Source organism: Lampetra planeri, chromosome 19, assembly GCF_965212315.1.
Source record: "Lampetra planeri chromosome 19, kcLamPlan1.2.h2, whole genome shotgun sequence".
Taxonomy (NCBI): domain Eukaryota; kingdom Metazoa; phylum Chordata; class Hyperoartia; order Petromyzontiformes; family Petromyzontidae; genus Lampetra; species Lampetra planeri.
The window spans coordinates 9837795-9865203 of NC_136125.1; the positions used below are offsets into that span (position 1 = coordinate 9837795).

General features: G+C 42.1%; 1 protein-coding gene across 1 annotated transcript; it reads left to right on the top strand.

Moving 5' to 3' along the window:
- Window positions 1-369: 369 nt before the first annotated feature.
- EXD1 (exonuclease 3'-5' domain containing 1) lies at window positions 370-25511 on the top strand. Its single transcript, XM_078602952.1, has 11 exons — window positions 370-805; window positions 1312-1380; window positions 3110-3149; window positions 3291-3367; window positions 4472-4527; window positions 5233-5319; window positions 5423-5527; window positions 7734-7814; window positions 8294-8419; window positions 15169-15360; window positions 22953-25511. The coding sequence occupies exons 1-11, from the start codon at window positions 679-681 to the stop codon at window positions 23025-23027; spliced, it is 1035 nt and encodes a 344-aa protein (XP_078459078.1). The 5' UTR covers window positions 370-678; the 3' UTR covers window positions 23028-25511.
- Window positions 25512-27409: the final 1898 nt, after the last annotated feature.

The window sequence follows — 27409 nt, forward strand, 5'->3', positions numbered from 1 at the left end:
TCTTATTGGTTCTTTCGGTAAAGTCACGTAGAAGGGAAATAATAAAATAATAAAACTTTATAAAATACAATTCTCACGACGTTTCGGCCACAACGCAAGCAGCCGTCCTCAGGTGAAGAACATGTCTGTCTTTCCGACATCCACATTGTCTTTACTGAAAGAACCAAGAAGATGAATCCCTGCAATCACGAAAGCTTAAAAAGTATGAGTCCAGCAAATACATTTTAAGACTTAAATGGGGGGGGGGGGGGGGGTGTCACAAGACATCCGGACCACCGTCCACTACACAGCCAACTTCCTACGCTTACCCCACCACACACACAGGCGCGCGACCCAGGCAGTGCCCAGAGTGGTGAAGTATGGACGGACACAATTACGGTCACGCGCCACGCACGTGGCGGTGACGTCGTCGTCGAATCGCCGCGGTGCCCTGGACACGTGGCTGAACGTGGCTCGTGTGGACATTATTGTTGTTGGTGTGTAGACCACGCCGTGGGTGGGTGGGTGTAACAGACGGAGTGAGCGAGTGATTGTGACCGCGGTTTTTTTGTAAGCGAGTGTCGCTCGGCAGGCGTTTTGCTCATCGTACCTCTCGACCACCTTTTGTCGACGGACACATTCCGTCGTCGTTGTTGTTGTCGCTGCCCGATTATCTTCGCCGCCGTGATTCTCGCCACGATGGAGGCCTTGGCTGGAGCTTGCCTCGAGCGGCGAGTCCACGTGGTGGAGTTTGACGTTCGCTTTCGAGGCACCATTAAGTCCATCGATCCGACGAACAAGACGCTGACTCTCGACAAAGTCGAAGGTAAAGTTTGTGTTACCACCGCCGCATCTCAATCACATTAAACGCAATTCCATCGATTAACTCGGCCGTATATTATTATTATTAAAACGTAAGCGGTTGTGTAAAGTCGGCCCCGATGAGCGGACGGTTGACAGAAAGTAAAACAAAAAGGTCGCGCACGTGGTCGCTACTCGTTATTGTCTTTTTATTTAAAGTAACGACAAGACCGATTGATTGCTACGTGTGGGATGGACGTGCTGGATGTTTACTTTCATCTGGCGACGTTATGCCGTCGTTTAATAGTGGTGGTTTTGTTTGCGTTTCGAGTGGGTTTTTTTTTAAAACGCGTTCACAAAATCGCATTTTTTTTAATGATGGCTGGTGATGAAATCTTACCACTACTTAATAACATTCCTTCCTGGTGCATAATGTAACAACATCAAAGTCTCTCCGCCCGCCCGCCACCACCAAAGCTTTGATGATTTTTTTTTTAAATAGTTACTTTGGATGTGTGTAATATTTGGCAGTGATCATCGGCGATGCTCAAATGGCATTACCTGGGCTGAAAATGCTGGATGGACAAGGGATATCTTCAAGTAAGTCTGCATAGGACTTTCTGAACCTTTCTAAGATACCACATTGCAACCAAGATGATTGAAACGGATGTTTAAAATCTCACGCAGTCCCAAACTAATTATTGGGGAATTTATTGACTCGGTGTTTTGGGTAAACTAAATGGGAATGTAAAGTGTTACTATTTAATCTAATAACTCGTTTTGTTAGATATACAGAACTCCAAATAGTAATCCTGAATAATGTTTAGCCTTTTGCCAATCCGCTTCTGGAGAAACGGCCTCACTAAACATGCCTTGTGATGATGATGTTTGACCATTATTCACCATATTTGTCAGTGTGGGTAAATAGGATGAATTTATTCTGGCTTAATGTTAGCCATGATTTCATTATCGGATAAATTACAATAAATTACAATTGCTTGGGTCATATCAACACATTTGCCAAAAACTGCTGGATTTGTACCTCAATTCTGCTCTCATTTCATAGCTCATAGGAATTTGTCACTCGTGACGACCGCTTCCAATATCCTTGATTTATTTATTTAGCGTGTGTATTTGAAGCTGAGCGAGCAAAGTAGCTCCATCATTTGCAGAATGCAAGTGTCATTAAAAACCGCTGCCGCCAAGTGGCATCGTCTGTATGCCACGCACCACCCCAGCGAAAGGGCCCAACCCTGTTGGCAGGGTCTTGCTGCAATGCACACACAGAGGGACGGAGACCTTTGGGCCAATTCAAGACCTGTTGAGCAGCGCCCTTTCACGGCGCCGCAGATATCAAAACCCAGGCAGGCAAATCGTCGGTATCACTCCTCGTGCCACAGAGGCTTCTGCTGACACGTGGCAGTGGGTGCCCTTGATGACAGGCAGGCAGGCTTGCCATGGGAGAAGGCCAATGTCTCCAATTATTGTCACTATTTTGCCATACCGTCCGGAGGAGAATGGGCTAACCTGCTTCTCCCATCAAACTGGTTGAGCGTGTCAGGTTTGATACGTTTTGCTGTACTGTAGTATACCTTTCGATTTAAAGCTTTCGTGACTGCAGAGATTCATCTTCTTGGTTCTTTCGGTAAAGTCACGTAGAAGGGAAATAATAAAAATATTATCTTTTATTTTATAATGTAAAATATGCAGTATTTTATTATTTATTAATATTTATTATATAATATATTATTTTATTATGTTTTATTTTTATTACTTTATTATTTCCCTTCTACGTGACTTTACCGAAAGAACCAAGACGATGTAGCATACCTGTCAACCCCTTGTCAGTGCCCTACCTTAGACCAATTCAGACCTTATTGGTCACCCTGTGCTCCTTATAAATCTCAACGTTCCTCCTACAAAGTCCCATCACAAGGGAGAAACACAAACGGACACAATTTGTTTGTTGTTGTCCTCTTTGAAACGGCCGTGCGCCGTATGGACCTGAAAACTCAATTTTCGTGTACAAGAATACGGGGTAAACCGTATGGGTTGACAGATGTGTTGTATCGTGGTGGGGAAGCTTGATGGCTTGTTGGTACAGTACAGTATTTTTGCCCACTGTAAAGTTAACCACTTCTGCAACCGGTGTTTTTTCACAAACAGTCCAGGTTATAGAACATTAACTCTCAACACATGTACTGCAATACAATTAACGGCGGTGTAATGCAGACTCGAGACGATGACGCACACGAGTTTGTACAGGACAGGCCTTTAATGTATGAATAAACAGCAATAAACATGCCATTTGTGTTGATCTTATTTTCAGTTACTTTTCTGGATGAAAATCCGGCGAAAGCCTGCAGACGGTAAGGAACGCCGTGTTAATTCCACCGTTTTGTGACCATTTGATCAAAGGGAAAACAAACATTGAACTCCAGTACACCCTTGTCTTAGTAATAATTGTTTGCGTACATTTATTTAATTGCCCATGTGTGTTCGATGAGTAGGCAAGGAGTTGAGAAAGCTGATGCTGGTGTTTCAAGTGGAAATGTCAAGCCTGACAGATATTGTAATAGAATTCCAGGTGAGAGATTCGTTTTGCATTGAGTCAGACATTTAGTGATCGCATCTAACAAGAATGAGTGTCATGATTTTTGTTGTAATTTTGACTACGTAGTCCACGTTGTGTACAGTAGACTTGGGTTTAAAGATGGTCGGTTATTATTAGAGCTTTGCATCTGATTTTTTAAATTAATACATTACCGATTATCGGTACAATTACTTGACTAATGGAATAACAAAATTATTTGGCAATAACATGTACATGTTTGCCACCGGAAGGGACGAATTAGGTAAAACTTTGTACCATTCTTATCATCCATGTCACGCTGGGTGTGGCGTATTCTTAGGTTTTTTCGGTAAAGTCACGTAGGTAAAAAATAAAAATTAGTAAAATAAAAATCACGACGTTTCGGAGGCAACACAAGCTTCCGTCTTCAGGTGGAACTGTCACAGGTTCCACCTGAAGACAGAGGCTTGTGTTGCCTCCGAAACGTCGTGATTTTATTTTTATTTAACTTTTATTAATTTTAATTTTTTACCTACGTGACTTTACCGAAAAAACCTAAGAATATGAATCCTTGCGGTCACGAAAGCTTCAAATCTAGAATTAATGGGTGTGGCGTGTAGGGGGTTTCCTGCCTTCAAAAGGCAGAATGGGGTGTGCTCGATTAATCGACCCCCCCCCCCCAAAAAAAAGTAGGGTCGTGTATGACAATCTTTCATCAGTTAACAATGTTAATTCATGACTCATCCTACTTCTCGTCACAACCGGTTTGCAATTCAGTTGGCCACACCTTGTGAAGGGCCCAGTATGATGATGCCCCCTCTGCTAATATATTTAGTATGGGCCTAGTGTGCATTCAATGAATCGCATTATTTTGCCTTTTTGTTTAATTTTTGATTTCTGCTGGATAATTTTATATGCCTTCCACAACTCCCTTGAGAAAATATACCAACTAAATTGCAGTAATCTTCAGTTAAAATGAGCATTGTAAAAACGGTCTTGAATGTAATAGCAATTGCTCTGTTATCGTTTATTGTAAACCATTGGTGTGCTGAGATTGTGTATTGTTTTTTAAGGTGTATTTGTTTTAACCACCATTTTTTCTCCTCCAATGTATGTCAGGGAAAATTGTGAACTACATCTTAATTGACAAATTTCAAGAGAAGTTTGGATCAGCTGTAAGTCACATGAGCTGCTTTGGTTTTACTGCAAGTGATGTTTCATTAATAGATAGTTGTACAAACTTTCTTAAAATACATAGAGTACATCTTTATAAAAATAGCAATTCCATTGGTGTGATGTTTGTTTTGAAAAAAAAATTCTGGGGAGTTACTCAAACTTTAATGCAAAGTATGATTTGTATTTGAAATCTAACACAGTTACTCCTTGCACATATCAGTATCATCTTACTCTTGCAGCTGATAACCTCGTAAATCGGATTTCTGACATGGGTTTATGCAGCTCTTATACATTAATTAGCAGGTTTTCATGACTAATTATTAATGCACATGCAGACAGATCCGAAACAATAGGTATTTTCATTTGGGGTATAAACACACTAATTGCATTTTATTGATTTAAATTTGTGCACTTTCATTATATTTGGAGAACATGCATGTGGACGCAGTAAGGGGTAGACCCATGTACATTGTGGTTGGTGTTTGGTTCGATGAAATTGCACCCAATGTCCCCATTTTGTGCTCGTCACTCGTAACACATCAATATGTTAATGTATCATCTGCCACCTATTATTCCTGCACCTCCTGATTAGCAAAGATACAAATGAGACCCTTCCTGTTTCTGCAATGCCAGTAGCTGTCAAGTGTTTATGCACCACCCTTTAACATGTGACGTGCTTTGGCTTTCGCATTTATTCATTTCAGATCCAGAACCTGAGTGAGTCATCTGTGATTAGCCTTGAGCTAAATGGAAATAACATTTCCAGATTTGGAAAGCTGTGCTGGCTTCAGGTTGGTAATGTTTCTGCCTGAGCTTTATTTGCATGATGTTCTGCTTTGAACGAGTCCCAAAATTACAAAGTTGTTAACGTTGGCGAATCACTTCTGTACACAGGTGTCCACAAAGGAGACCGTTTACCTCTTTGATATCTTGACTCTCGGTTACGAAGCATTCGATTTTGGCCTGCGAAGAATTTTGGAAAATGAGGCAATTTTAAAGGTACGCTTCAAGAGTGTTTGTCCGTGAAACATTTAAGTTGTGAGAAATCTGAGCATAAATATTAAACTAAATCTTCAGCGTTGCAACACTTAATCTTCATTGCTTATGTCATACATGCAAAATATCACAATCTTTGCTTTCGTCGCCATAGTTAAAATATGTATATTCCACTATGGGAACCTCATTTGCCAGTAAAAAAAAAAATGATAATTGGTTCTTTACCTTTTTTTTTTACTGGCAAATGAGGTTCCCATAGTGTAGATGCTTGCCCCGAGCTCTCATACTCTGATGGTGCATTGTCTTTGAGTTGTGCGCCTTTTGGCGTCATCTGGTCCAACCCATATGAGACTAGGCTCTAAGGAAAGCTGTCTCGGGTGTGGATCAATCAACTTTAAGGACAGTGCACATTATCAGAGTTATGTTCTTTTGTTTGTATTATGACTGCAGGTATTGCGGTCTATGCAAACATGACTCCTTGTAAAAAAGGGGTCAGTTTTGTTGCCAGATAGAAGGGTAAAGAACCAATTATCATGTATATTCCATTTCATATACACTCCCTGGCCTGCTCACCCCATTGGAGCACGTACTTATCTGCAGATAATGGAATCATTTTAAAGTTCAAGAGTCACAAAATACCTAACCTCAAAACTGAATCAAATTTCAGACTATATCAATGGTTTGTGTTCTGAGCAGGAACATATTTCCAAGTACGAACACATAATTAACGAAATATTACTTGGTTTTTTGGACACTTTTTTACCCCCTGTATTTTAATATGAAATTTAGGGTGCATCTCATAATCAGGTAGTAGGTGTGTATATGTGACCAGATTTCTATACAGTAAACCCTTAATATTAACGGATTTTATAATCGCGGTTTAGCTTATTCGCGATGAATTCTATTGACTTGCCATTTTACTTTTGCGGGGGTTGTATTTTCATATTTTCGCGGCCGTAGCAGGCTACTACCCGACAAGAAGTAGTGACATGGGAGTGGGATACATTATTAGACTGCAAAGTTGCCCATGTGACACTCTCCCTCAGTCTGCCTTTGTCTACCACACTTTGCACACGAGTGCTTTCCTTCACATTTTTGGGGATTTACGTTCTATAGAATAGCTGTTTATTGACATTTGCACTTTAAAATGTGTATATTCATCATTATTTATTGTAACTTAAATAACACTATGTACTATACAATATATGTATTCCTTAATATTTACATAGGTTGTATGCTTAAACACAATATATGTGTATGTCCCCTAACCATATTTTGCTCAAGCCTTCATTATTAATATTTGAGGATTTAAGTGTTGGCTGTGTTCTCCAGGAGCGTATTCCCCACGAATATTAGGGGTTTATTGTAACTTTATTGATGCCATGCACAAGTTTGGTGTGCACCTTATCTTTCTGAATGTCTTGTAATCTAGAGAATATGGTACGTCTCTGAATTTCACTGCGGATACTTTTCTTTTAACTAATTCTCATTCTTAACATATAGCTCAGACTTTTTTTGGATTCGAGTTGGTTCATGATATTTTCTATGTTAACTGCGTTCATTAAATTCTATTGAAAGAGTCACGGGATTATGAAATGACTGGGTATCTTTTCTCCATGATACTGCTGATAAAAACACAATTATCCATTTAAGAGGACATCATGATTTGATATGGCATGTCATATTACGATATCTGAAAAGCTATTCCTCTTAATATCCGTTGACATATGGTAAAGTAATTACCGTAGCTAAGATTTGCCATGCATCATTTTTTTTTTTATAACTGCCATGTGGTGTGCTGTAAGCATGTTTATATCCAGCCATTTCAGCATGACCTACTTTGATCTAAGAGATGTCCCTCTTATGCTGGCAATTATTTTGCTCTCCCTTCTCCATTACCTGCTCTTCAGTCATGCTAACACGAGGTTATATTTTTGGTCTGTATTTTCTGGCTCTATTGTCTCAAAGCCAGCCATGAACGGCATTTCAATGATCGATCACTCTGGTTTCACATTAAATCTGTTAGCTCATCAAGTCTGACTTGAGGTTAATCCCTGGGATCGATATGAATTTAAACAAACATGTCAGAGTATGCAAATGTGTAATATAATGTGGGCATATGGTATACAAGTTAAAACCATAGACTTACACTACAACATGATTTGCTTTTATGGTTTGTATAAAGTAATGGCAACATTTGTATTTTCAGGTGGTTCATGACTGCAGATTTTTGTCTGACTGTCTTTACCACCAATACAAAACATCACTGGCCAATGTCTTTGACACACAGGTGAGTCATTTTACATATGTAATCGATAATGCTAATCTTTTCAACAAGTTGGTAAAAATTTAGAACAAAGTACATTGGGTATAATGATTTTCATTTTGTCTTGATAATTAATAAATGCAAATGGAAAATACATTTTAAGATTTGTATCTTGTTTTACTGGAAAAACATTACTGACATTACACCTATTGGTAAACATTGCTGTTACACGTGTTGCATATTTTCTGAATGAGGCCACGTAACATAGATTTTGTGTCAGTGGGTTCATTGCAAAGCATCTGCATGCAAGCAAAAATCATATGCTGCGTTTTACAAATCAATATTGCATGCTGTGATGAAATACTGTACGGGTGATATTGCTTCGATTAATTAAAATTACCCCAAAATAGGTCTCCTTCCACCTACTTGAATATGCAGATCATGTTGGTTGTGTTCTGCTTGTCTGTTGAAACGGACTGTGCCTTTGCTGTCTTTGTGAGTAGATTGCAGATGTCATCGTGCGCAAGCAGGAAGCCGGTGGCAAGTGGCCTGACAAATTGAGGCTTCTGCCCGAGTGTTTGTCTCACCATCTCGGACTTCCTGCTGCTGCCTTTCAGACATACAGCGTGGTAAGGGCAAGAACACCACGAACGCATTTCTATTGGGACAAAAGTGAAATGCATGCTGTAAATATAATGGCGGTGGCTCGGTTAAACCTTTGAACAAATCATTTTAAATCTTGTCTTATCTCGGAAGCGACGTAGGTCTTGAACCTGGATAGTATTTGGATGGGCAACCCCCCACCCATCCATGCTCTCTGCCTTCATTAACCTGCACTGATCGGCATGGTGAAATATGGTCAAATAATCCACAAGACCCCACGCGGTGTGGGGAGATCCTCGCCAAGCTGTTGATGCAATAATCTATGGAGGATAAATTATGAAGGGGACAGAGTCCGAAGTAACTTTTGGTTTGCACAGTCCTTCAAAACATCATCTATAACCCCACTAAAGCTTGGTTTGGTAGCTCATGTCCCACAAGGAGGTTTTAGCCCCTCTAATTTTATGGCCATGTTTGATATTCATCCTGAAGCCATTTTGTGGGGTCAACACATCGGACGAGGAGGTAGAGGGTTGTAGAGCTGCATAGAAGAAGGCAACTACATTATGAACAAGCTCTAGCCATGTCTACTCCTTTAGAAGGAACAATCACTCGAATTGCTTAATGTTTTTGGAAATTTGGCATATTTTAAGGTCCACAGTATCACATTGATACCAAAGCTCTGATGCTTATTTTTGCAAGACTTGTACAGAAGCCCAAACAGCCTATCTGTTTCATAAGTATTTATCGGCCTACTGTCATTCTAAATACCATTTAATATCCTTAGCATCACTCCAAATTGAGACACTTCCAAGTTTGTGCTCCTACCACCCCTCTACTAAAGGAGATGTAGCGCAGTAAATATTGGATCACTGAGCTTAAATAATTGACCTTGTTTCATACCTTATCTGTATCTTCCACCCCACAAATTGTAAGCCACGTCTAAATCTTTAAGTGGGAACTTGTGGTTGAGTTGACATGGAATGACCCATTACCGAAATGGATTATGTTATTGCAAGACTGCGAGGCATGGCAATGGTGTGAGACAGCCTCCATCGATACGGTAATATATCTGATAGGATCATTTCAGGTTAAAATCGTAAACATGACAATTTCATACTGTACTGGACAGGTGAATATTTTTACAGCCTTGTCCCACGTGGTTAAGTTGTGTGGCTTATCCCATAGATGGCAGTGTTGTTCTGCTGTTTGTGTGCGTGGTATCTGTGTCTAAATGTTAATGCACATGGTTTAATTTATACCGTGAAATGTTCAGACAGTCTTGCAGATGTCAAACAATGAAATCCGCCATTCAAATATGGAAATATTCGACCAAAAAAATGTTTCTAGTCAGTTATGCCCGTGATCTCCTAAGTGTTTTTGACAATACATTGGCAACAATAGTGGTACATTGAGGCATCTTGTTTTTTTTTACACGTTGACATTTGAAGAAAGAAACCAGCCCTTTCTCAGCCTTGTTTGGCTCCTGAATGCACTCATCCTTTGACAATATTGGAAGTCACAAGACTTATCCATACCTGCAGTCTCCCTCCATTGGGAAGTGGCTTATTTTTATGCCGAATATTGCTTCGTGTTGCGCACGGTGAACACACATTGCAGAGGTTGCAACAGTGCTGTTAATGTAAATGCTTGTGTTTTGTTTTGTCATAAGGATGATGTAATTTTATATCCGAAGATTAAGTTTTAACCTTCTAAGATGTGTGTATCATGTATTATTTCCCTTCTACGTGACTTTACCGAAAGAACCAAGAATATAAGTTTTAACCTCGTTCAACAAAGTGTAACTTTAATCTAGGTCTGTGGTTTTTCAAAGCGGAATTTGTTTTCATGATGCGTTTTTATATAATATCCCGTGTCAAAACTGTCATTTAAATATTTATATAGTGTATTTCAAATTACCATTCATACGTGTTGAAGAGAATAATACAGGGGTGAATGGGGCAACAGAAATAGCTAATGACTTGAAGAAGCACAATTTAAATATGTTTAATGATTTTCCTGAACGAGTAAAGAAAATGAGAAGTCGGGATCTGTGGCAAAGTGGTTACAACGGTGCCATTTGAACCCGACTACCGGAGTTGGATTTCCTGCCACAGCTATCATCACTGGCGAGCAATATCTAAACCGGTACAGGCCCCCCCTTCACTTTACCAATCTGCATGGATCAGCGTGCAGATAGATGTGTGGTCAAACATCCCCCTTGATTAACACGGATTGGAGAGGCCTTCGTCCCGTAATGGGTCGACAACGGGCTGTGTTAATATATTATTCATCGTAAAGAGGAAAAATACTTTGAATGAAAGGCATACAGAATGACTGACCTTGATGTTTAAGGGTGAAAAGGGATGTGCACATCAATTCTAGTGCCTTTCAGTATACACACACACGGCCATGCCTCATTAATACACAGAATCCTAATAATAATTGGCACCTTTTAACTTTCGTTTTCTTCTGTCTCACTGTATATTTGTCCCTTTTGTGACAATTCCGCTCTCTTGGCAACGAGTGCTACACCGCTGGCGCACCGTCTTCCAATAGGCTTCCTAAGACGTGTGTATCATGTGTCGTTCATTTCTCGTTCACATTTTGAGTCCAACGTGTACAGCAACAGATTTGCGCAAAGCTTCGTGCGAGGCTGCATGTTTCGGACAGCAAAGCTCTGTAGTGACTCATTCCTCCGCTGCCGTTTGACTTGCACGAAGCGCAGGAATGCTCCGACTACTGCAATTGACACATCCAGGGACCCATAAACAATACTGGAGCGCGTCTTGCGCAATGTTTATTTTAAAGTCTCGTTTTTAAACGTGTAATATTGAGCGTCTACGTTTCATAGGATTTTCATTTTTGTTCCATTATCTTTTGATGAGTACACGTGGATTTGTAGTTATTTGTACCTTTAGTTAAAAGAGAAATGAATACACACAAACACACTCGCCGAAAACCAGTCCGTGCGCGGTGTAATGGACACGCTAAATAATGCATCCCCTATATGGCATGCATAGAGCGCATGGCGCTCTGCAACAAAAGTGTGTTTTTGGTGCATTTGTATATTTGCCCCCAAGATGCTAAATGGCAGCTGCGCCGTGTAAACATTGCATGCTTTTCTGCTATATTGCTGGGCACTCGCTGAGGCTTTTGTAGCCTTTGCTTTTCAGCTGGTGGACCTTTAGAGGCAGCCAATCTCAAGCAGAGCAGCCCAGGGGGGGGCGGCGGCGGGGAGGGGGGGTGAATTTGACTGCTCGGGCCCCCGTCAGCCCATTGCCGCAGTGGCAGAACCGAAGTTTAATTTATTTCCTTTATTATTATAGATCCATGATGCCACTCCGAGATTCACCCGGCATGCATTAGTGTGCTAGCGGGGGAAGAAGAGCTTCCCCCACAAAATTAACGATGGCGAAAAGGGCCGTCGAGTTAATACGTGTTTTTAGAATTCCTACTGATCGGAAGAGGAAACAATATCTGGCATCCTCTGCAGCGCTTTGATTAGGGATATCTCTTTGATGCAGGAATGTTATTGAAGCGTACACAAGAGCGGTTTGCAAAAAATAATCTAAGTTATTCAGTAGCCGTCCCCTTTGTGACATTTAAAAAATGTAATTACGTTAAACAGTTGCATTACATTTTCATGATGACTCGTCAAAGTAAATGTCCTTGGTTGGATAGTTCAAAAGCAAATATGATGAGTCGTCAGAAATGTTTGAATAAGGCATTTTAAAGATACATAGCCTCACAATGATTTCGTCTCTTGCTTTTTTAGCGATGGAAACCCTAATTTAAATGCACGTATGGTTTCTTACATGCAGGCATAACACGGTAAGCTATCTGTGGACCCATCGTAACTATGCACTTAAGCCTCTATGCCCATAAAGGACCTGGTCATGACAGTCATTTGCAAGCTTTACGTTGTTTATAAAAAAACATTCCATTCAAAGTTAACCTAGAAATAGAGTTTGTGTGCCCTCGTAAATAGTTATGCAGTTGATGTTGATAAACCTCCTCGCTCTTTATAAAGGATGCACTGAACTCCACCTTGATTTGCCATCAGTCGGTGTCTATTTTGACAGTTCGCATGCCAAATGTTGGTCCAAGGCATTAATAGAATTACTGGTAATTTTTCACGCAACTCGCATCAGTTCTAATGGCCACACTTGATACGCGCACCCTATGAGCACCCCTACCCACTCATTTGGCTGATCAAGGTGATGCCGATCATTTCACATTGAATGAATGACTGTGTGAGTGAACCTGCCCTTGTCTGATGAATGAAGACTTTGCTTACCTATTATATAGAACCAGCCAAACCATTACATATCATGCTTTTTTGTATATGGCGTCATTGATATCTCTTGTGCGGAATAGGCCTGCGTTTGATTTCTTGTTTAAATGAAGTAAGTGTACTTTTTCCCATTTATATGGTGCACATTTCCACAAATAAACAATGTGCGTATTTTCACATGCAGAAAGTGGTTGAGCGGCAGAGGGAGGAATAGGTCATTGAAATGCATCTTTATGGGACCTCAAAGCACATAAACCATTACCAAGGCTGCTGGAATCACATTGCCCCGTGGTAGTATGTTGACAACTGTCTACCTGTTCATTATAGTGGTAGTGCCTGGCTCGTAATTATTGTGACTGGTTTATTGTTCTATGTTGAGTTGACGGTACTTCATTTGTGAAGAGTACGAATGCACGTATACGTGAGCAGCAATAAAACATATATACAGAGAATGAAATTCAGTACTGCACCTGGAAAAGTTACTTACCGAATATTGGTCTCGTAAAATATATGGTCAAGTAAAGTGATAACACATTGTGACTCAATGTAAACAAATTCCCTCCAGAGAGAGTTTAAAACTGACATGAATTTACCCGTAAAATAATTTTCACTCATTTAGGTGCCTTTCAAATTTGTCTCATGGCGCTATGCACGAAAGGACAGATAATATACGAATAGGTTAAATTTTGTTTCAGTCATTGACTTGACTAAAACATGATTCCATGATGGTACATTGTACAGACCTTTATCTATACACTGCTGAATGAAGGCCTCCCAATGCTATTCAGTCATGGGGATTTGACCATACTTCACAATGCTGGTCAGGATCTGTTAGTGTAGACGGTGCTTAGAAATGGTTCAGATATCGCTTGACGCTGGTGTCACCTGTGGCCTGGAATGGATCACGTGTTCATTGTGCTAACCACTGCACATGAAATCGCGTCAGTAATAAGAACATAGATCATGAAACACAATCACGATGGTTGTTTGCGACACTGAGGAGGATAACATCCCAAAACCCTAATTAAACAGATGGACACAAATATTAACCGCCATGAGTAAACTATCCGCTGGCAATTTATAGCTGCATCCTTGGGGACTTTAATCTAATATAGCATATTGCGTTGTACAAAATACTTAATGAATATATAACAGTGAGCGCAGGCCATGCAAAACAATTTGACGATGCCTGCGTGCGTGGTTTTTTTTGCCCATTGCCTGCGTGCATTTTTGTTAATTTATGGGACCCTTTTTTCCAATATCAAGACGAAAAAAATAATATGGTTTATCGTCTCCGGCAAGTGGATAAAGCCTATTCATTTTTCGCAGAATCTTTGTTATTCGGGCTCTGCAATCATCTGTTATTGTTTCACTGGGTGCGCTCTTAAATGCATTTTGGCTGTCATTTAAATGAAAACAATAAACAAACAATGCTCTCTGTGGCTCTTGCTTGCATTCTACACAGACTCACTGTGCCCCTCTGGGCAATAGATACAACACTGGCCAGTGCTTTGTTATTGTGCGCTACTGGCATGTGGAAGGGGGTACTGTGTGATAAGCTGTACGTGCGCGTTAAAGCCTGTACGTGCACGTGAAAGCATGTCCCACACTTATGAGCACTGCTGGTGGTGTGGGCAGATCGCCATCAATATTCAAGTAGAACAGCAACTGTTTTGATGCCAAATACTTAAAAAGTGGAGTGATCACTTGCTATGCCCCACCTTCCACTAATGTTACACTTCATAATTAAGGGCAGTGCTGCGAAGTCTGTTGATGTAATGCACGTTTACGATGGCACATCTATGACTTCTCAAACCTTCACTGACCATAATAGTCAATGAAGTATGGTCAAATAACCTCTCTGGCCCACACAGTGTGGCAATGCCCCCTCATCCAGCAGTTAATTGGCAAGGGCTGTAGGTGTTAAAAATAACGTAAAGGTGCAGCCCTGCAATTCCTTACTCATGCCCTACGCACAGATATGGCCTCTACCAGAGGCAGTTCTAGAGAGCCCCTCGAGCAGGTTTGTGGCCTACTCGGATTGTAAATGTTGTGGATTTGCTCTCCAACACACCGTTGTGCTGTACTCGTAACGAATCGGCGTGTTCTGGTTTCGTGACAAACCCTTTCTAATTGGCTGTGTTCGCGTGGTGGCGGCGGCTATAAAGACGCATTCATATTTATGCGATCTAACCCAAGAAAAAAATATTATTGCCTACTCCTCCTCGCTACGCAGGAATCTTGGAAGAAAAGTCGAGAGTCCGGAGTTGTATCTGTAGATTAATAAAAATCTTCTTGCGATGTTGTGAACAGGTCTTCAGGGCATGAGATGTAATCATAGAAATGTATTCCGATATTCATAGGTGCAACGTGATGAAATATTGTGTGGCGGTGATTAGATGGGCGACACTGGTTCGTCGGCGCTACGCCTCCTTGGGTACAATTTGTCTTGGGGTCTTTTGCTTTTTGCTCGTGACCCAGGCCAGCGCGACGGTGTGGACGATGCGCCCCAGCCACTCGGCACTCCTCCATCTGGCTGCTCGACACATGCCTGAACTGCTGGCGCTCCGCACGGTGTTGCTCGACAAGCTGATGGTGCCCTTTACAATCCATGTCGGTCACAGCCTCGACACTTACCGCGCCCAGCCGGACCACGTGCTGTGCCAAGTGAAGGTACTTGCATGCAAGTTTTGCATCTTTGTCAATCGTCGTCGGTTGTCGTTGCCTCGTTTTGTGTATGGGCGTGCACCACAACTCCCTGTTGGGTTAGTAGCATGGTACGTCCACGCATATTTAAACGACAACCCCGCGAATTTCGAATAACACTGCACTATTTTTTCAAATACGGAAAACCGTGGTGATAATGCCCGGGTTTACTGTACACCAAAACATTTTCCCATAAGGTCTCATTATAGCCTAAGATGCATACCTAAAAATATATATTTTCTGACCTAAAACTTACTAAACTTACACTTTGCAACACAACTAAGATATGTTCATGCGTAAATATTGAGAATAACTGGACGGATAATTAAAAAACAAATACTGTACGTTGTTATTCACTCACCAGGAACTGCTGCACGTCGTGCGAGATGATGCTGCGCCGAAGGCGGTGGAGAGGTCACTGGGAGGGTTAGGGGGGAAAGGGCATCAGGGAGCTTATTCCTCTCCCTGCAGGTCATCGAACGTAATAACGAATAAAACGAGATATAAACCGTGAAAAAAAGTCTTAAATTATGACCGACGTAATAACGAATCGTCGTAAATAGAATTCGGTGAAAGTTGGCGCCTGGATGCTGTGCGAAATTATCTTGAAGTAAGTGTATGTCTTGGAGGCCTTTTTAAATACAGGTAGGATGAAGGGTTGTGATTAGAAGGCCCGTGACGTATGTCGCCCGTGTCTGCATGAAATAGTTGCCAGATATCCGTGCTTGAACCACAAATGCGGAGTGGGCAATGTGAGTGTTCTTTGCGGGTACATGGTCAATTAAAAATGTTGACATATTTATGTAAATTTCCCACACTCTCCCTGCGCCACATCCACCATTCCCTCATCACCTCGTCTTGTGATCGCTCCACGTGCTGTCTGATGCAAATCACATGCGCTTCCCTCTGTATTTAGCTAAATAAAATTAAATGCGTAATTTTGGACTGCTAGGACAAGTGGGCTTGGGGTAGGGCACGTCGTTAGAAGGGACAATGGCTGACCGGTGGTGGAGAATAATGATGCGGTGGCAGTCCAAGGGGAGGGGAATGCACCCAAGCCAAGGGGATATCCAATGTGGAGATGGAGCGATGGAATTTGGTCGTGTGCAAGTGTCCAGTGGATTGTACGATGGGAGCATGACAGATTGCGATGATTTTGGGAAGCCTTCATCCAGCAGTGGATTGATCATGGTTGACATTGATCTAGACATCAGCACGCGCGTTTTAATTACGTTTGAGTCGAGAGTTTGTTCCATGTACGTTCCAAAGATCACATTAATGACAGTGGTTAGGGATGGGTTTTGTGCACTTTACAGCTACAGTATTAGCAGGCAGTTATAATTTTGAGGCCTTTCTGTATTTTGCTAGTAGTTCATTTATTATTTTTCAAAGTTCATTTATTAGTTATAGCCCTGTGAGCCATTCGGCTTTTGAATCGGGTGCAACCGCAACAAACAAAAAACATGAACAAGAAAACATCTTAAAGTGACTATGTGCAAACAGAAAATCCAAGAAAAGACAGCAAAATATTGCAGAAAAAATCACCGTACACCAACCCTGTGCATATATCCCAGTGGGATGCAAGTCAAACAACAACAACCACAAGACAACTTAGATTAAGGCCATCAGTCTAACTCTGTACTACAACAAACAAACATGGCCAAACCAAAACACTTTTCGAAAATCACCAAAATAAAGCCATAAAAGCAATGAAACAGTGATCATAGGAACTGTGACCGAATTTTCACAATAAACGACGTAAACAACATGTACTACCAAACTCTGCAGCCATAGCTGGCTGCATGAGTCACTCCACAACAGTAGGAGCATCAGTCGGAGTATCAACATTTTTCAATGCACCTTTAAGATCAGCGCAGTAAATCAAAACACAGATCATACTTTGCATACTTTGTGCATAACACATGGATTCATGACAGGGAGATCAAGAGATGTACTCATTTGTGGCTCCTCGTTGATGTATTGCATAAACCACTTTGAAAGGTTAGAGAGAGGTCAACTTTAGCAGTTACGTAAGCGATGGGTGTTTGAGGCAGGATTAATGTCCGTGTTACTCTATTGGTCAGAGAGGTTCGGACTTTTGTTAAACAACTAGAAAATAATTGTCTAGCCTTTGAATTAATCCTTTTGTAATTTCATCATAGTTTCTCATTTCATCTGTATTGTGAGTGTAGTCAATATTATTATCAGCCTGTACTTTATTTCTATTGGATTTTGTCCATGTTTGGGAGTGTAGTTTTTGTCATTTACAGCACTTTGAGCCTTTTCATAATCGGATTGAGAATCGCTATTTTGAGTGGAGGAATCCGATGAGCTATGAAGCTCTTTGTCACAGATGTCCAGTAGGGGCATAGGGGCAGAAATGTGCATTATAAGTTAAAGATGTTTATTGGTTTATGGATGGTGGTAGGAATTTCATGGAGGGATAGGACAAGTAACTTGGAAGTTTGGAATCTAAGGTGGCCAGAAAGTAGCTGAGATGTAATTATGAAGAGGAGGAGGGTGCTATGTAGGGCAATTAAATTCAAGATTGATGAGTTCATAATAGTGCAGTGTGAAAACCACTGTGCCACCACTCCACCTCATTAGTCGGTGTCGTATAATTCTCGATTTGAAGTTTCCGTGACTGCAAGGATCCATACTCTTTGGTTCTTTCGGTAAAGTCACGTAGGTATAAAATAAAATATGTTTTTATGTTTTTTATTTTCACCAGTGTAGTACAGTTGTGTAGTTTTAGTGTGTGTGTGTTTTTGTTTTCCCGTATCATGGACAATGTGCGCGCGTGAGAATAAGACGATGTGCTGTTATGTTTGTGGGGATGGATCGCTAAGTTTAGGGGAATCCCACGTGTGAAAGGCGACCAAAAAGAGCCGGCACTAAATTGTGAAACCATACGGTTCGCGGAGGAAACCTCAGTGAAGATGTTACTCGGCTTTAGGTTGTGGCCAAGTGCAGAATCATACGACGAGGTTGTTTCATGAACAGTTAAAGTAATTGCGTGAATAAATAAAAATGATAGGTAGACATTGTGAAAAGATTGTCTGAAACTGTAAATCTAGTGGAAATTAGCATGTAAACAAGTTGTAATAATTTGCTATGTTAATATTACATAATTGATATTTGGCCATTCTACGCAAAAGTGGCAATCTTTTAGTCATACGATGGGAAATACATTACCGATACAAATAGTTCCTCCTGGTTAAAAACAGCTGGTCAGCTGGATTGCATTGTGCGCGTACAAATATGTGGTGGCTCGCTCGCATGCCTGCATGCTCTGCGCGTGGTGCAAAGGTGCAGAGATTGCTCGTATGCTGGCCCACACACTGTTGCGTGCGCATGCATGCGGACACGCACGCACGTAGGTGCACTTAAAAAGCCTCGCTTCAATTACTCCCACGCACACACACACGCACATCAGATTGCCTTAAGTTAACTTTACATGAAGCCATGCATAATGGAATAGCTGCTATTCGTGTTAAACATTTTATGTAACCAATAAGGTGCCCTTTTACCCTCGTTATAATGCTCACATCTGTATGGATGAGATGTAAGCCTTACAATTATAGACTGGTATAAGGCTATCCAGAGCAGTTTTGCGTGAGGATTATTGAAAATAAAAGGTAAAGGTGCAGCCCTGTACTTGCTTGCTTATGCCACTGGTCTGTTAAAGGGCCTTGATTGAGGGAGCTCTAAAGAGCCCCTCTGCAGTCTACATTTACCTACTCTTACAAATGTACCCTCTGTAGAGTTATACTGGTAGGAACCTCCTGGTTACACCAGCCCACAGGGGATTATTGTGTCCGTCCGTCCGTCGTGCAGGGAGGGGCTGGGTGGGGAGGGAGGGGCTGGGAGGGGAGGGGCTGGGTGGAGGGGTGGGGCTGGGTGGGGAGGGGCTGGTCACCCCGTGGTGCCCTTATAAAACTCAACGTTTAACCTCCTCACGCCGGCTTGTGCCCGCCCTCACAGGCGGGCATATTTGCGGAATACACCACGCCGCCGTTGACCCTGCCCATTGACCGAGCAACCCAACGTTCCTACCAGCTCCCTCCGCAGGAATGTGTCATCGTATAGCTGCCATAATAAAACCAAGAGACAATTGCGTCATCGAGTTTGCGTTGACCAGCCCTCGCTGAGCAGCATTGTGGGAATACCCACACTTTAACCCCACCAGCATGCGCGACCTGCCGAGCAACTGACTGGTGTGTACCCCGTTTCTACAGCTGGGTAGATAGAGAAGTGGAGAGGGGGGTATTTAAGAAACATGTCCCATTGTTTGAACTGCCATGCCCCAGGAGATCAAACCAGCAACCTCTGGAATGCAAAGTACAGCGTGGTAACAATTACACCACAGCAGCATCCATTGAAAATGAAAGAAATTGATAAATGGTGCCGCAAGAGCTAACACCACTCCCATGTACCAGAAAATGCACACGTGTTCCATAATCGAGCTGTCTTTTGCAAGGCTATTGTGGACAACTCGTGACTAAACATGGCCATTGTAGTGCTTCTGCATTTAGTAATTGCTGTGCACTCAGGAGCAATATCAATAATACAAACTATGGCAAATGGGACAGAAATTATTTAATCATAAAAAGCATAACTGTGCTATATTTAGACATTTTGCAACACAGTGCTTTTAAAGATAATTTTCAGGCCTTTGTCAATTCACTGCTGGATGAAGTCCTCGCCACGCCGTGTCAGTCCTGGGCATTATTTGACCATACTTCACTACGCTGGTCAATGAGAGTTGGTTAAGGCGACTTTAGGATATGAACATTTTCTTAATTGTATTGTTACAGCTTACCCATATTTTGACCATCAGTTGGCACTTAATCATTTTCATGGGCCACATGTAGAATGTTTTGGGCGACGTGTGGCTGCCGTGTGATTAAAGGCTACCCCACTTCCCTCCAGGCCTTCCAGCCATACGCATTAACGGCATGGCTTGAGATTTAAGTGGCAGACCAGTGACACATTTTCTAATTACAACACGGCCATAAGATTGTGCAGATGGTAATAGCGCCTCGGAATGTACCGCTAAACCCTGCTGGGAATGGGTGTTGCGCAAGCAGCCTGCAACTGGGGCCCGTGGCGCCCGCACACATGCTTTGCGGACATCGTTTGAGTGGCATTTGCTCTAAAGCGTCTCATTCGGCCTAATTTCTGGACAAAGAATCACTCTCGTCCTTTGCTTTTTGGTCATCATTAGGTAATGCTATGCCTTATGTATGCATTGCAGAGTTTGACATTTTCTGAGTAGAATGTGATGTTCATAAGCATCTGCATTGGTGTTTACAAACAACCCCTGCTTGTGAGTTACATTCTCGACTGTCATATTGCACGAGCACTTTGATTTGTTGCGTGTATTGAGTTATAAAACCTCCCCTCCACATTCTCCTTTCCACTTCTATTACCCTCCTGCCTCTTTATAAAAATAAAAAAGTGTAAGGCTTCTAAGCTATTGCGAATTTAGACAATTGCTATTTTTTTGTATCGTACGATGCATGTCCTGCATACGTAACGTCGACATGTTTTTTTTTAAAGAAGCACATCACAATGAGGGCTAGTTTATCATGTAGAAATACACACCTACACGATGGTCGTTATTCGTAGCCCAAAGCACGATAGAGGCATGAGGCAATGTTGCTCTGTGTGCGTCTTTATTTCCGGTTTGTCCCGTGACCGAGTGAATGGTTATTGCCACGGTGGTCAAGTGCCGTCATGCCTCCTACGCTAGGTGCACGGTTATTGCCGGGGAGATCTCCGCATCGCCAAATGGAATCCAATGATTTGGGAGACGTGGGTTGGTGAATCACTGACAGGTGTGAGACTTTCAAACCCACTGGGTTGTGAAGTGGCCTGTGGATGCGGGTTTGTAATTACGTCTGGACCCTTGAATGGTATACTCCTGGCAAAATAAAACAAAAATGTATCCAATTGTATTGGTTTCTCCCCCTGCATGCAAAACATTCCTTAAAGTGGAATTGACAACATTTACAAATGCAGGACCCTCTTGAAAAAATATTATTGAGACTTTACGCCTTCCTGGATTAATGAATGGCATTGTAATATTATTTTGAAATAGCTTAATTTCAGCATCTTAATTTGGAATCCAACTAGTTAATGTGACTGAAGGGTTTCAGCACTTCACTATTCAAAGCTCACCTCTAGCCCCTCCCCGCCACACTTTGTGCCATCTCCTCCTGACACGTTGCTTTCACCATGTGGCAGACATGAACCCTGGTTTAATCGTGGATTTAAACATAGGAGATCAGCGGATGCTGGCTCAATGCATCAGACATGAGCTGCCCGGCAACCTTGTACCGTGGGACCTTCACATGTAACATAAACGCTACCTCCTGTGCTGTGGATTTTATCGTATGTCCAAATGAAAGAATGTGTCCTCAGGGGTGTTGACAGAATGAAAGGTGGGGAGTCCAAAGCCATGCATTATGGGTGGTGGCGGCAACCTTAAGAGGATTTTTTTTTACATCGGGGAGATTGACTGCGATTGATTGATTGGTATTTGAACAAGACAGCTAAATCATGGGATAAATTAAATGATTGAAGGACATTTTATTGCGTCCAGAGGAAATGTGCTTATATGAAGTGCATTTTGGGGAAGTAGTTATTGATATTTGAGTTGAGACCAAACATTCATTTAATCAGTGATCCTGTAGCATCATTTCAGGACTAGGCCATGTTGTACTGGTGTTAAAGACAAATTACGTGCTACCAGTAAAGTCATGTATAAAGAGAAAATAATAAATTAAATACTAGCATACGACGTTTCGATTGCAACACAAATCGAAGTATACTAGATTTGTGTTTCTATTTCATTTATACCTGATGATGATTGCTTGTGTTGCAATCGAAACGTCGTATGCTAGTATTTATTTTATTATTTTCTCTTTATACGTGACTTTACCGAAAGAACCAAAGAGTAATTCCTGCAGTCCCGAAAGCTCCAAATTAAGTACGTGCAACCATTTTATAACTGATATTTAATTGTAACCAGCATTCTTCTAGAAAATCCACACTGTCAAATATTTCACAATATATACTACCTGAATTCCTCCCCCGTGCCATGTCAGTCATGGGTTTTGTTTGACCATACTTCACCACGCTGACCAGTACGGGTGTGGTGGTGGTGGTGGTGGTGGTGGAGAGTGGTACACGTTTAGATATCTCTCGTCACTTATGTTGCCATGGCTGAGAATCGAACTTCATGGATCAAAATACACGTACGGCCCCTTTTATATTGTAGGATGATCTAATGAATTCCAATGTGTTCATAATGACGATTCTGTGTTGTGATTGTATTCGTGTTAAATTGTCACTGCCGGTAGGCATCTAATTTCCTCTTGCTTGCAGCACCCAATTTTGCTGAAGTCAAAATATGACTTGTTCCATTCCCTCATTCAACACGGGAGGCCCTGCCACTAATAATAATCAGAGCACCGTGCGATTTGGATTTAATTGATGGACCTGCGTGTTAATGAGTCTGTCTGTTTGCTTTGCCCCCCCCCCGCCTCCTTTAGCGTGACAGCCTGGAGCTGCCCCAGTATTTGCTGTCCCATCTGCCTGATGAAAACTGGGCCAAGAATGGGAAGTGATAAGCACAGGAATTGGTTGGACTGAGCAGTCTGCAACTTTGTAAGCGAGCTGCGCTGTGCAGTCCGCCCTGTACGAGTCGTCATAAGGAAGGAGTGAAGATAAATGTTTATCGGCCAGGGTACTGGATAATTTATCCTGACACTGTAAACGCATATGCATCACTTAGACAATAGCATAGGACTGCCATCTTGCAACCAATAGTTACAGCTCAAAATAACCATGAACCTTGTTGTGGAGAATATAAAAAACAAAATACATTATCTTCGTATATATGTCTATGGGAAAGAATGCACGCAGTCCTCGACTTACGAACACCCCCGCTTATGGACCAGTGTCCATAAAACATTTTTTTTTAAAACTCGAACTTGCAAACTGAACCGCGGAACTTTTATTCAGTGGAGCGATCCTCCACAATGGTAATGAGTCAGCCTCGCGCTGGGAGTGTGGATGTGTGTGCATGTTTGTGCACACCGCACGCACGTGTGTGTGAAAGTGAATGTATGTGATGCTCACAACAACGAGCGGAGCGCCGGGTGGCTAAAGCACAGCAAGTTGGCACAGTAGGGGGCACAGTAGGGGGCACAGGTGGTGCATCAGCCACTCATCTCAGTCAGTCGACCCGTGGCACCTGCTGGGTCTGCCCCGTGACCTCCTGCCAGCAGGCGTTCGACACTTCACGTGGCCTCAAGGTGCACATGGCCTGGCACAAGCGTCGTGGTAACGTCACCGCCACTTAGTCGCGAATGGCGGTTGTTGTTATTAAGGTTTTACGGGGGATCTTGTATGTGAAAGTGGGGAGCGGTAGTGTAGCAGGTAACACGCTGCGCCACAAACCCGGCGACCGGGGTTTGATTCCTGCTCACGGCCAACACCAGTGACGATTATCTGAACCGGTCCTGAACCTTGTGATGTTTTTTTTATTCATGTGACTTCATTTATTTTTTTATTTACACTTATGTTTTTTCATGCAAATGTACAATATTATTATGTGTTGAACAATGCTTCCCTTTTTTGTTGAACACATTTCACAACACAGACTGGGCATTTAAATACAGTACAGGCAATCCTCGGGTTACAAACCTAATTCGTTCCTGAGACCCGTTCGTAAGTCCAACGAGTTCATATTCGAACGGTTCGTAAGTCCGGAACACAATAATTGCACTATTTAAATGCCCATACGGTCAATGTTATGAAATGTCTTCTTGGTTCTTTCGGTAAAGTCACGTAGAAGGGAAGTAATAAAATAATAAAAATAAAACATAATAAAATCATTCTCACGACATTTCGGCCACAACGCACAAGCAGCCGTCCTCAGGTGAAGACCAGATCTGTCGGGGAGACAGCGTCTGAATGAACACAGCCTCTATGAATATACCAACAGCTCTCGGCAGTTTCTGAAGAAGCACATTGGCGGCCCTCTTGTCTTCAATCACCATCAAAATAGATTTGAGCAAATGTGACCGTGTGACAGGCAGCAGTGATACAGATAGACATTTGTGGATCGAGCGGCTAAAGTACAAGTTGGCACAGTGGGCAGCACAGGTGATACATCTGCCATTCTTCCCAGTCGGTCAACCCTGAACACAGGAGTCTGTCCCGTGACCTGTCAGCAAGTCTTCGACACTTCAAACGGCCTCAAAGTGCACCTACCCTGCAACATGCATCGTGTTGATGTCATCGCCACTTAGTGGCGAATGATAGATAGTTATTGCGTTGTGTGTCTACGTATGTTTGTTGAACTTCTTTCGCACCGTACGTAGCCAACCGTGTATGTGTCTATCCGTCTCTTGCTTACACGGAGATACAGAGACAGATATTTCTTTGAAATACCGTTGGCATTTAACTCCTGAAGTATAGAATAGACAAAACAACCGTGCGCTAAAAGCTGTAAGTCGGATGTTTTTTCATCTCAAATGTCAAGGTACTATTAACATTTTTTGGAGGTGGCATTAGCCAGAATTGTTAGCCAGATTGTGATGTTAAAATTATTTGTTGATTTTTAAATGGTTCCTTTACCATTTAGTTTCTCGGATGAGCTCATGAAACACAAAACATTTATCAGATTGAGTGAAGAACAAAGTATATTTTTCCTTAATTGTATTTCAATTGCGCTATCAGTGTGATGCCATAATATTAAAACGTTTGTGTTTGGGAAGCCTAAGGGGAGAAAATACTTCAACCAAATATTTTTTCTCAAGATGTATCAGATTTGGTCCAGTTTAACTGTTAGATATCCATCTTGGTTTCTCTGTAGAATATTTGTAATTTTATAGGTGTAATCCCCACCTCTCAGATTGTTATCGTAGGCTTTTGTAGCCACTAAATAATACATTATTTTTGGGGTTCGACCACGTGGTAGTTTTATGCCAAAATTATTGGCAATAACCCTCCACAAACTGACAAGATTGTCAGATTTACAAACACATGTCTGCATGCTAATGTATTCATCAAATTCTGACCAATAAAGTGAATTTGTGGCTTCAGACTTTTCACGACTTAATTGACCATAAACATACACAGTAATTTCATTACAGTTGGGACGTTTTAACATCAAATCTTGATGAAGTTATGGCGCATGCTAATTATATCATGCTAGACATAAGGGTCCTCGAACTGTATAAATCAATATATTGCTTTTTTTACATTCGTTTGAAAATGTATATGTGAAGTACTCGTAAACATTTTGTGAACAGAGTATCATGCGTAATGTTGGCTTAAAACGTTTACAGAAATACAGTACAGGTTTGTCACGCTTAATACACATGCATACGTTCTGCGAACTTTGTTCGGTAAGCAGTTAAGCGATCATCGTTTCTACATTGACTGGTGGTAAAAGCTGATGCTATTTTCAGCCCCAAAATCTTCCACTCCTGAACAACTTTTTTTGTAAACGTGAGAAATACACATGTTATAAAACAACAACACATGAAAATTCAACACCACACATGAAGAACCAGTGTTTTCAGGGGCCCTGTATTTATATGATTTGAAGGGTTAAGACGTTAGTGGGTTGAGGGAGCAGCAGAGGCCAAGCAAGGTCCGCTGGTTCAAATATCACTAGCCACTGACTTCTGTCTGAGTGGGCAGCTCTGGGCGGACCGCTCCGTACAGCTACTTGGATATAAACACAACCCTCAAAAAACAAGTGCACCACTCAGCATTTTTTAAAAAAGCTTTATTTTTTTCCCCAACCTTGGAGGCTCGAAGGGTGAGCCTCAGACCACCCGTTTCATTTTCTTCCATCCGGAACCCCCAGAGGCGATTTGCAAAAACCCCTCAGGCCCAGGGGCGGCGACTCGAGCATGACCTCGTGGCTAGGCCAAGGAGAATTGTCCCCTCCGTATCTCCGGGCGTTAGAGGTGCCCCTGGGTATAAAGCCAAAGGCTTCATCTCCGCCGGCCACTCCGATCAAGTCGAGACCGGCTACCCGAGTGGGAAGAACACGTGGGCTCCTCGCAGTGCCGGATGAAGCTAGTGCGGGGCCTGTAGCATGATGTTATAAAGGGGCCCTAAATAAAAAAAAACATTAAAACACATGTTTAATTTGAATAGTAAAATAATATTTTTTTTCATTTGCTATACAGCCAGATAATACGACAAATCGCTAACCTTAAACACCCAGTCCATAAAAGTTGAAGGCGGTATAGTACTATAGCAATAGAGCAAGTGCAGAATCACTGAACCGGAATAGATAGCTTGAAAGCATTTAGCGCGGAGCCCTTAGCATATGTAGCTGCTACTTTTGCTACGACGATAATCGGGCACTGGCTCCTCGACGGAAAGGTTGAAAGGAGGTTTGCGGGGAGGAAAGAGGCAGCAATTCCATCCGGACTAACGCTCGAAAAGCGGAACAATGCGACGAAGACCTACGATGCGAGCCTGTTGGAGCTCGGAAGAGGCGCACGACAAAACGTGGACGCCCTGGGACGGAAATGCCGAGTGATGGCGAGTGGTCTCCCGAAAGGTTCATATTCTTAGGTTTATTCGGTAAAGTCACGTAGGTAAAAAATTAAAATTAATATACAGCTATCGTGCTGTGACTGTTCCACCTGAAGACGGAAGCTTGTGTTGCCTCCGAAACGTCGTGATTTTTATTTTATTTTTATTTTACTTTTATTAATTTTAATTTTTTACCTACGTGACTTTACCGAAAAAACCTAAGAATATGAATCCTTGCAGTCACGAAAGCTTCACATCTAGAATCCCGAAAGGTTGTTGGGGAGGGCAACGCTCCCCAGGTCGCGCGCTATCCGACATCCACGCGCATCTACCAGTTACCCTGAAAATTGCGGACTCCCCACTCCCAGTGTCTCCCTCCACCCCCCCGACGTCGATCGGGTCTCGGCTCGCCAAGCGATCATTTTTGCTCGTTTTGGGGAGA

Bases quoted from the DNA above. Each gene is read 5' to 3' on its own strand.
- EXD1 (XM_078602952.1), top strand. From the start codon at position 679: ATGGAGGCCTTGGCTGGAGCTTGCCTCGAGCGGCGAGTCCACGTGGTG. The intron at 806-1,311 runs GTAAAGTTTGTG...AATATTTGGCAG, and splicing joins GACTCTCGACAAAGTCGAAG to TGATCATCGGCGATGCTCAA. The intron at 1,381-3,109 runs GTAAGTCTGCAT...TCTTATTTTCAG, and splicing joins TGGACAAGGGATATCTTCAA to TTACTTTTCTGGATGAAAAT.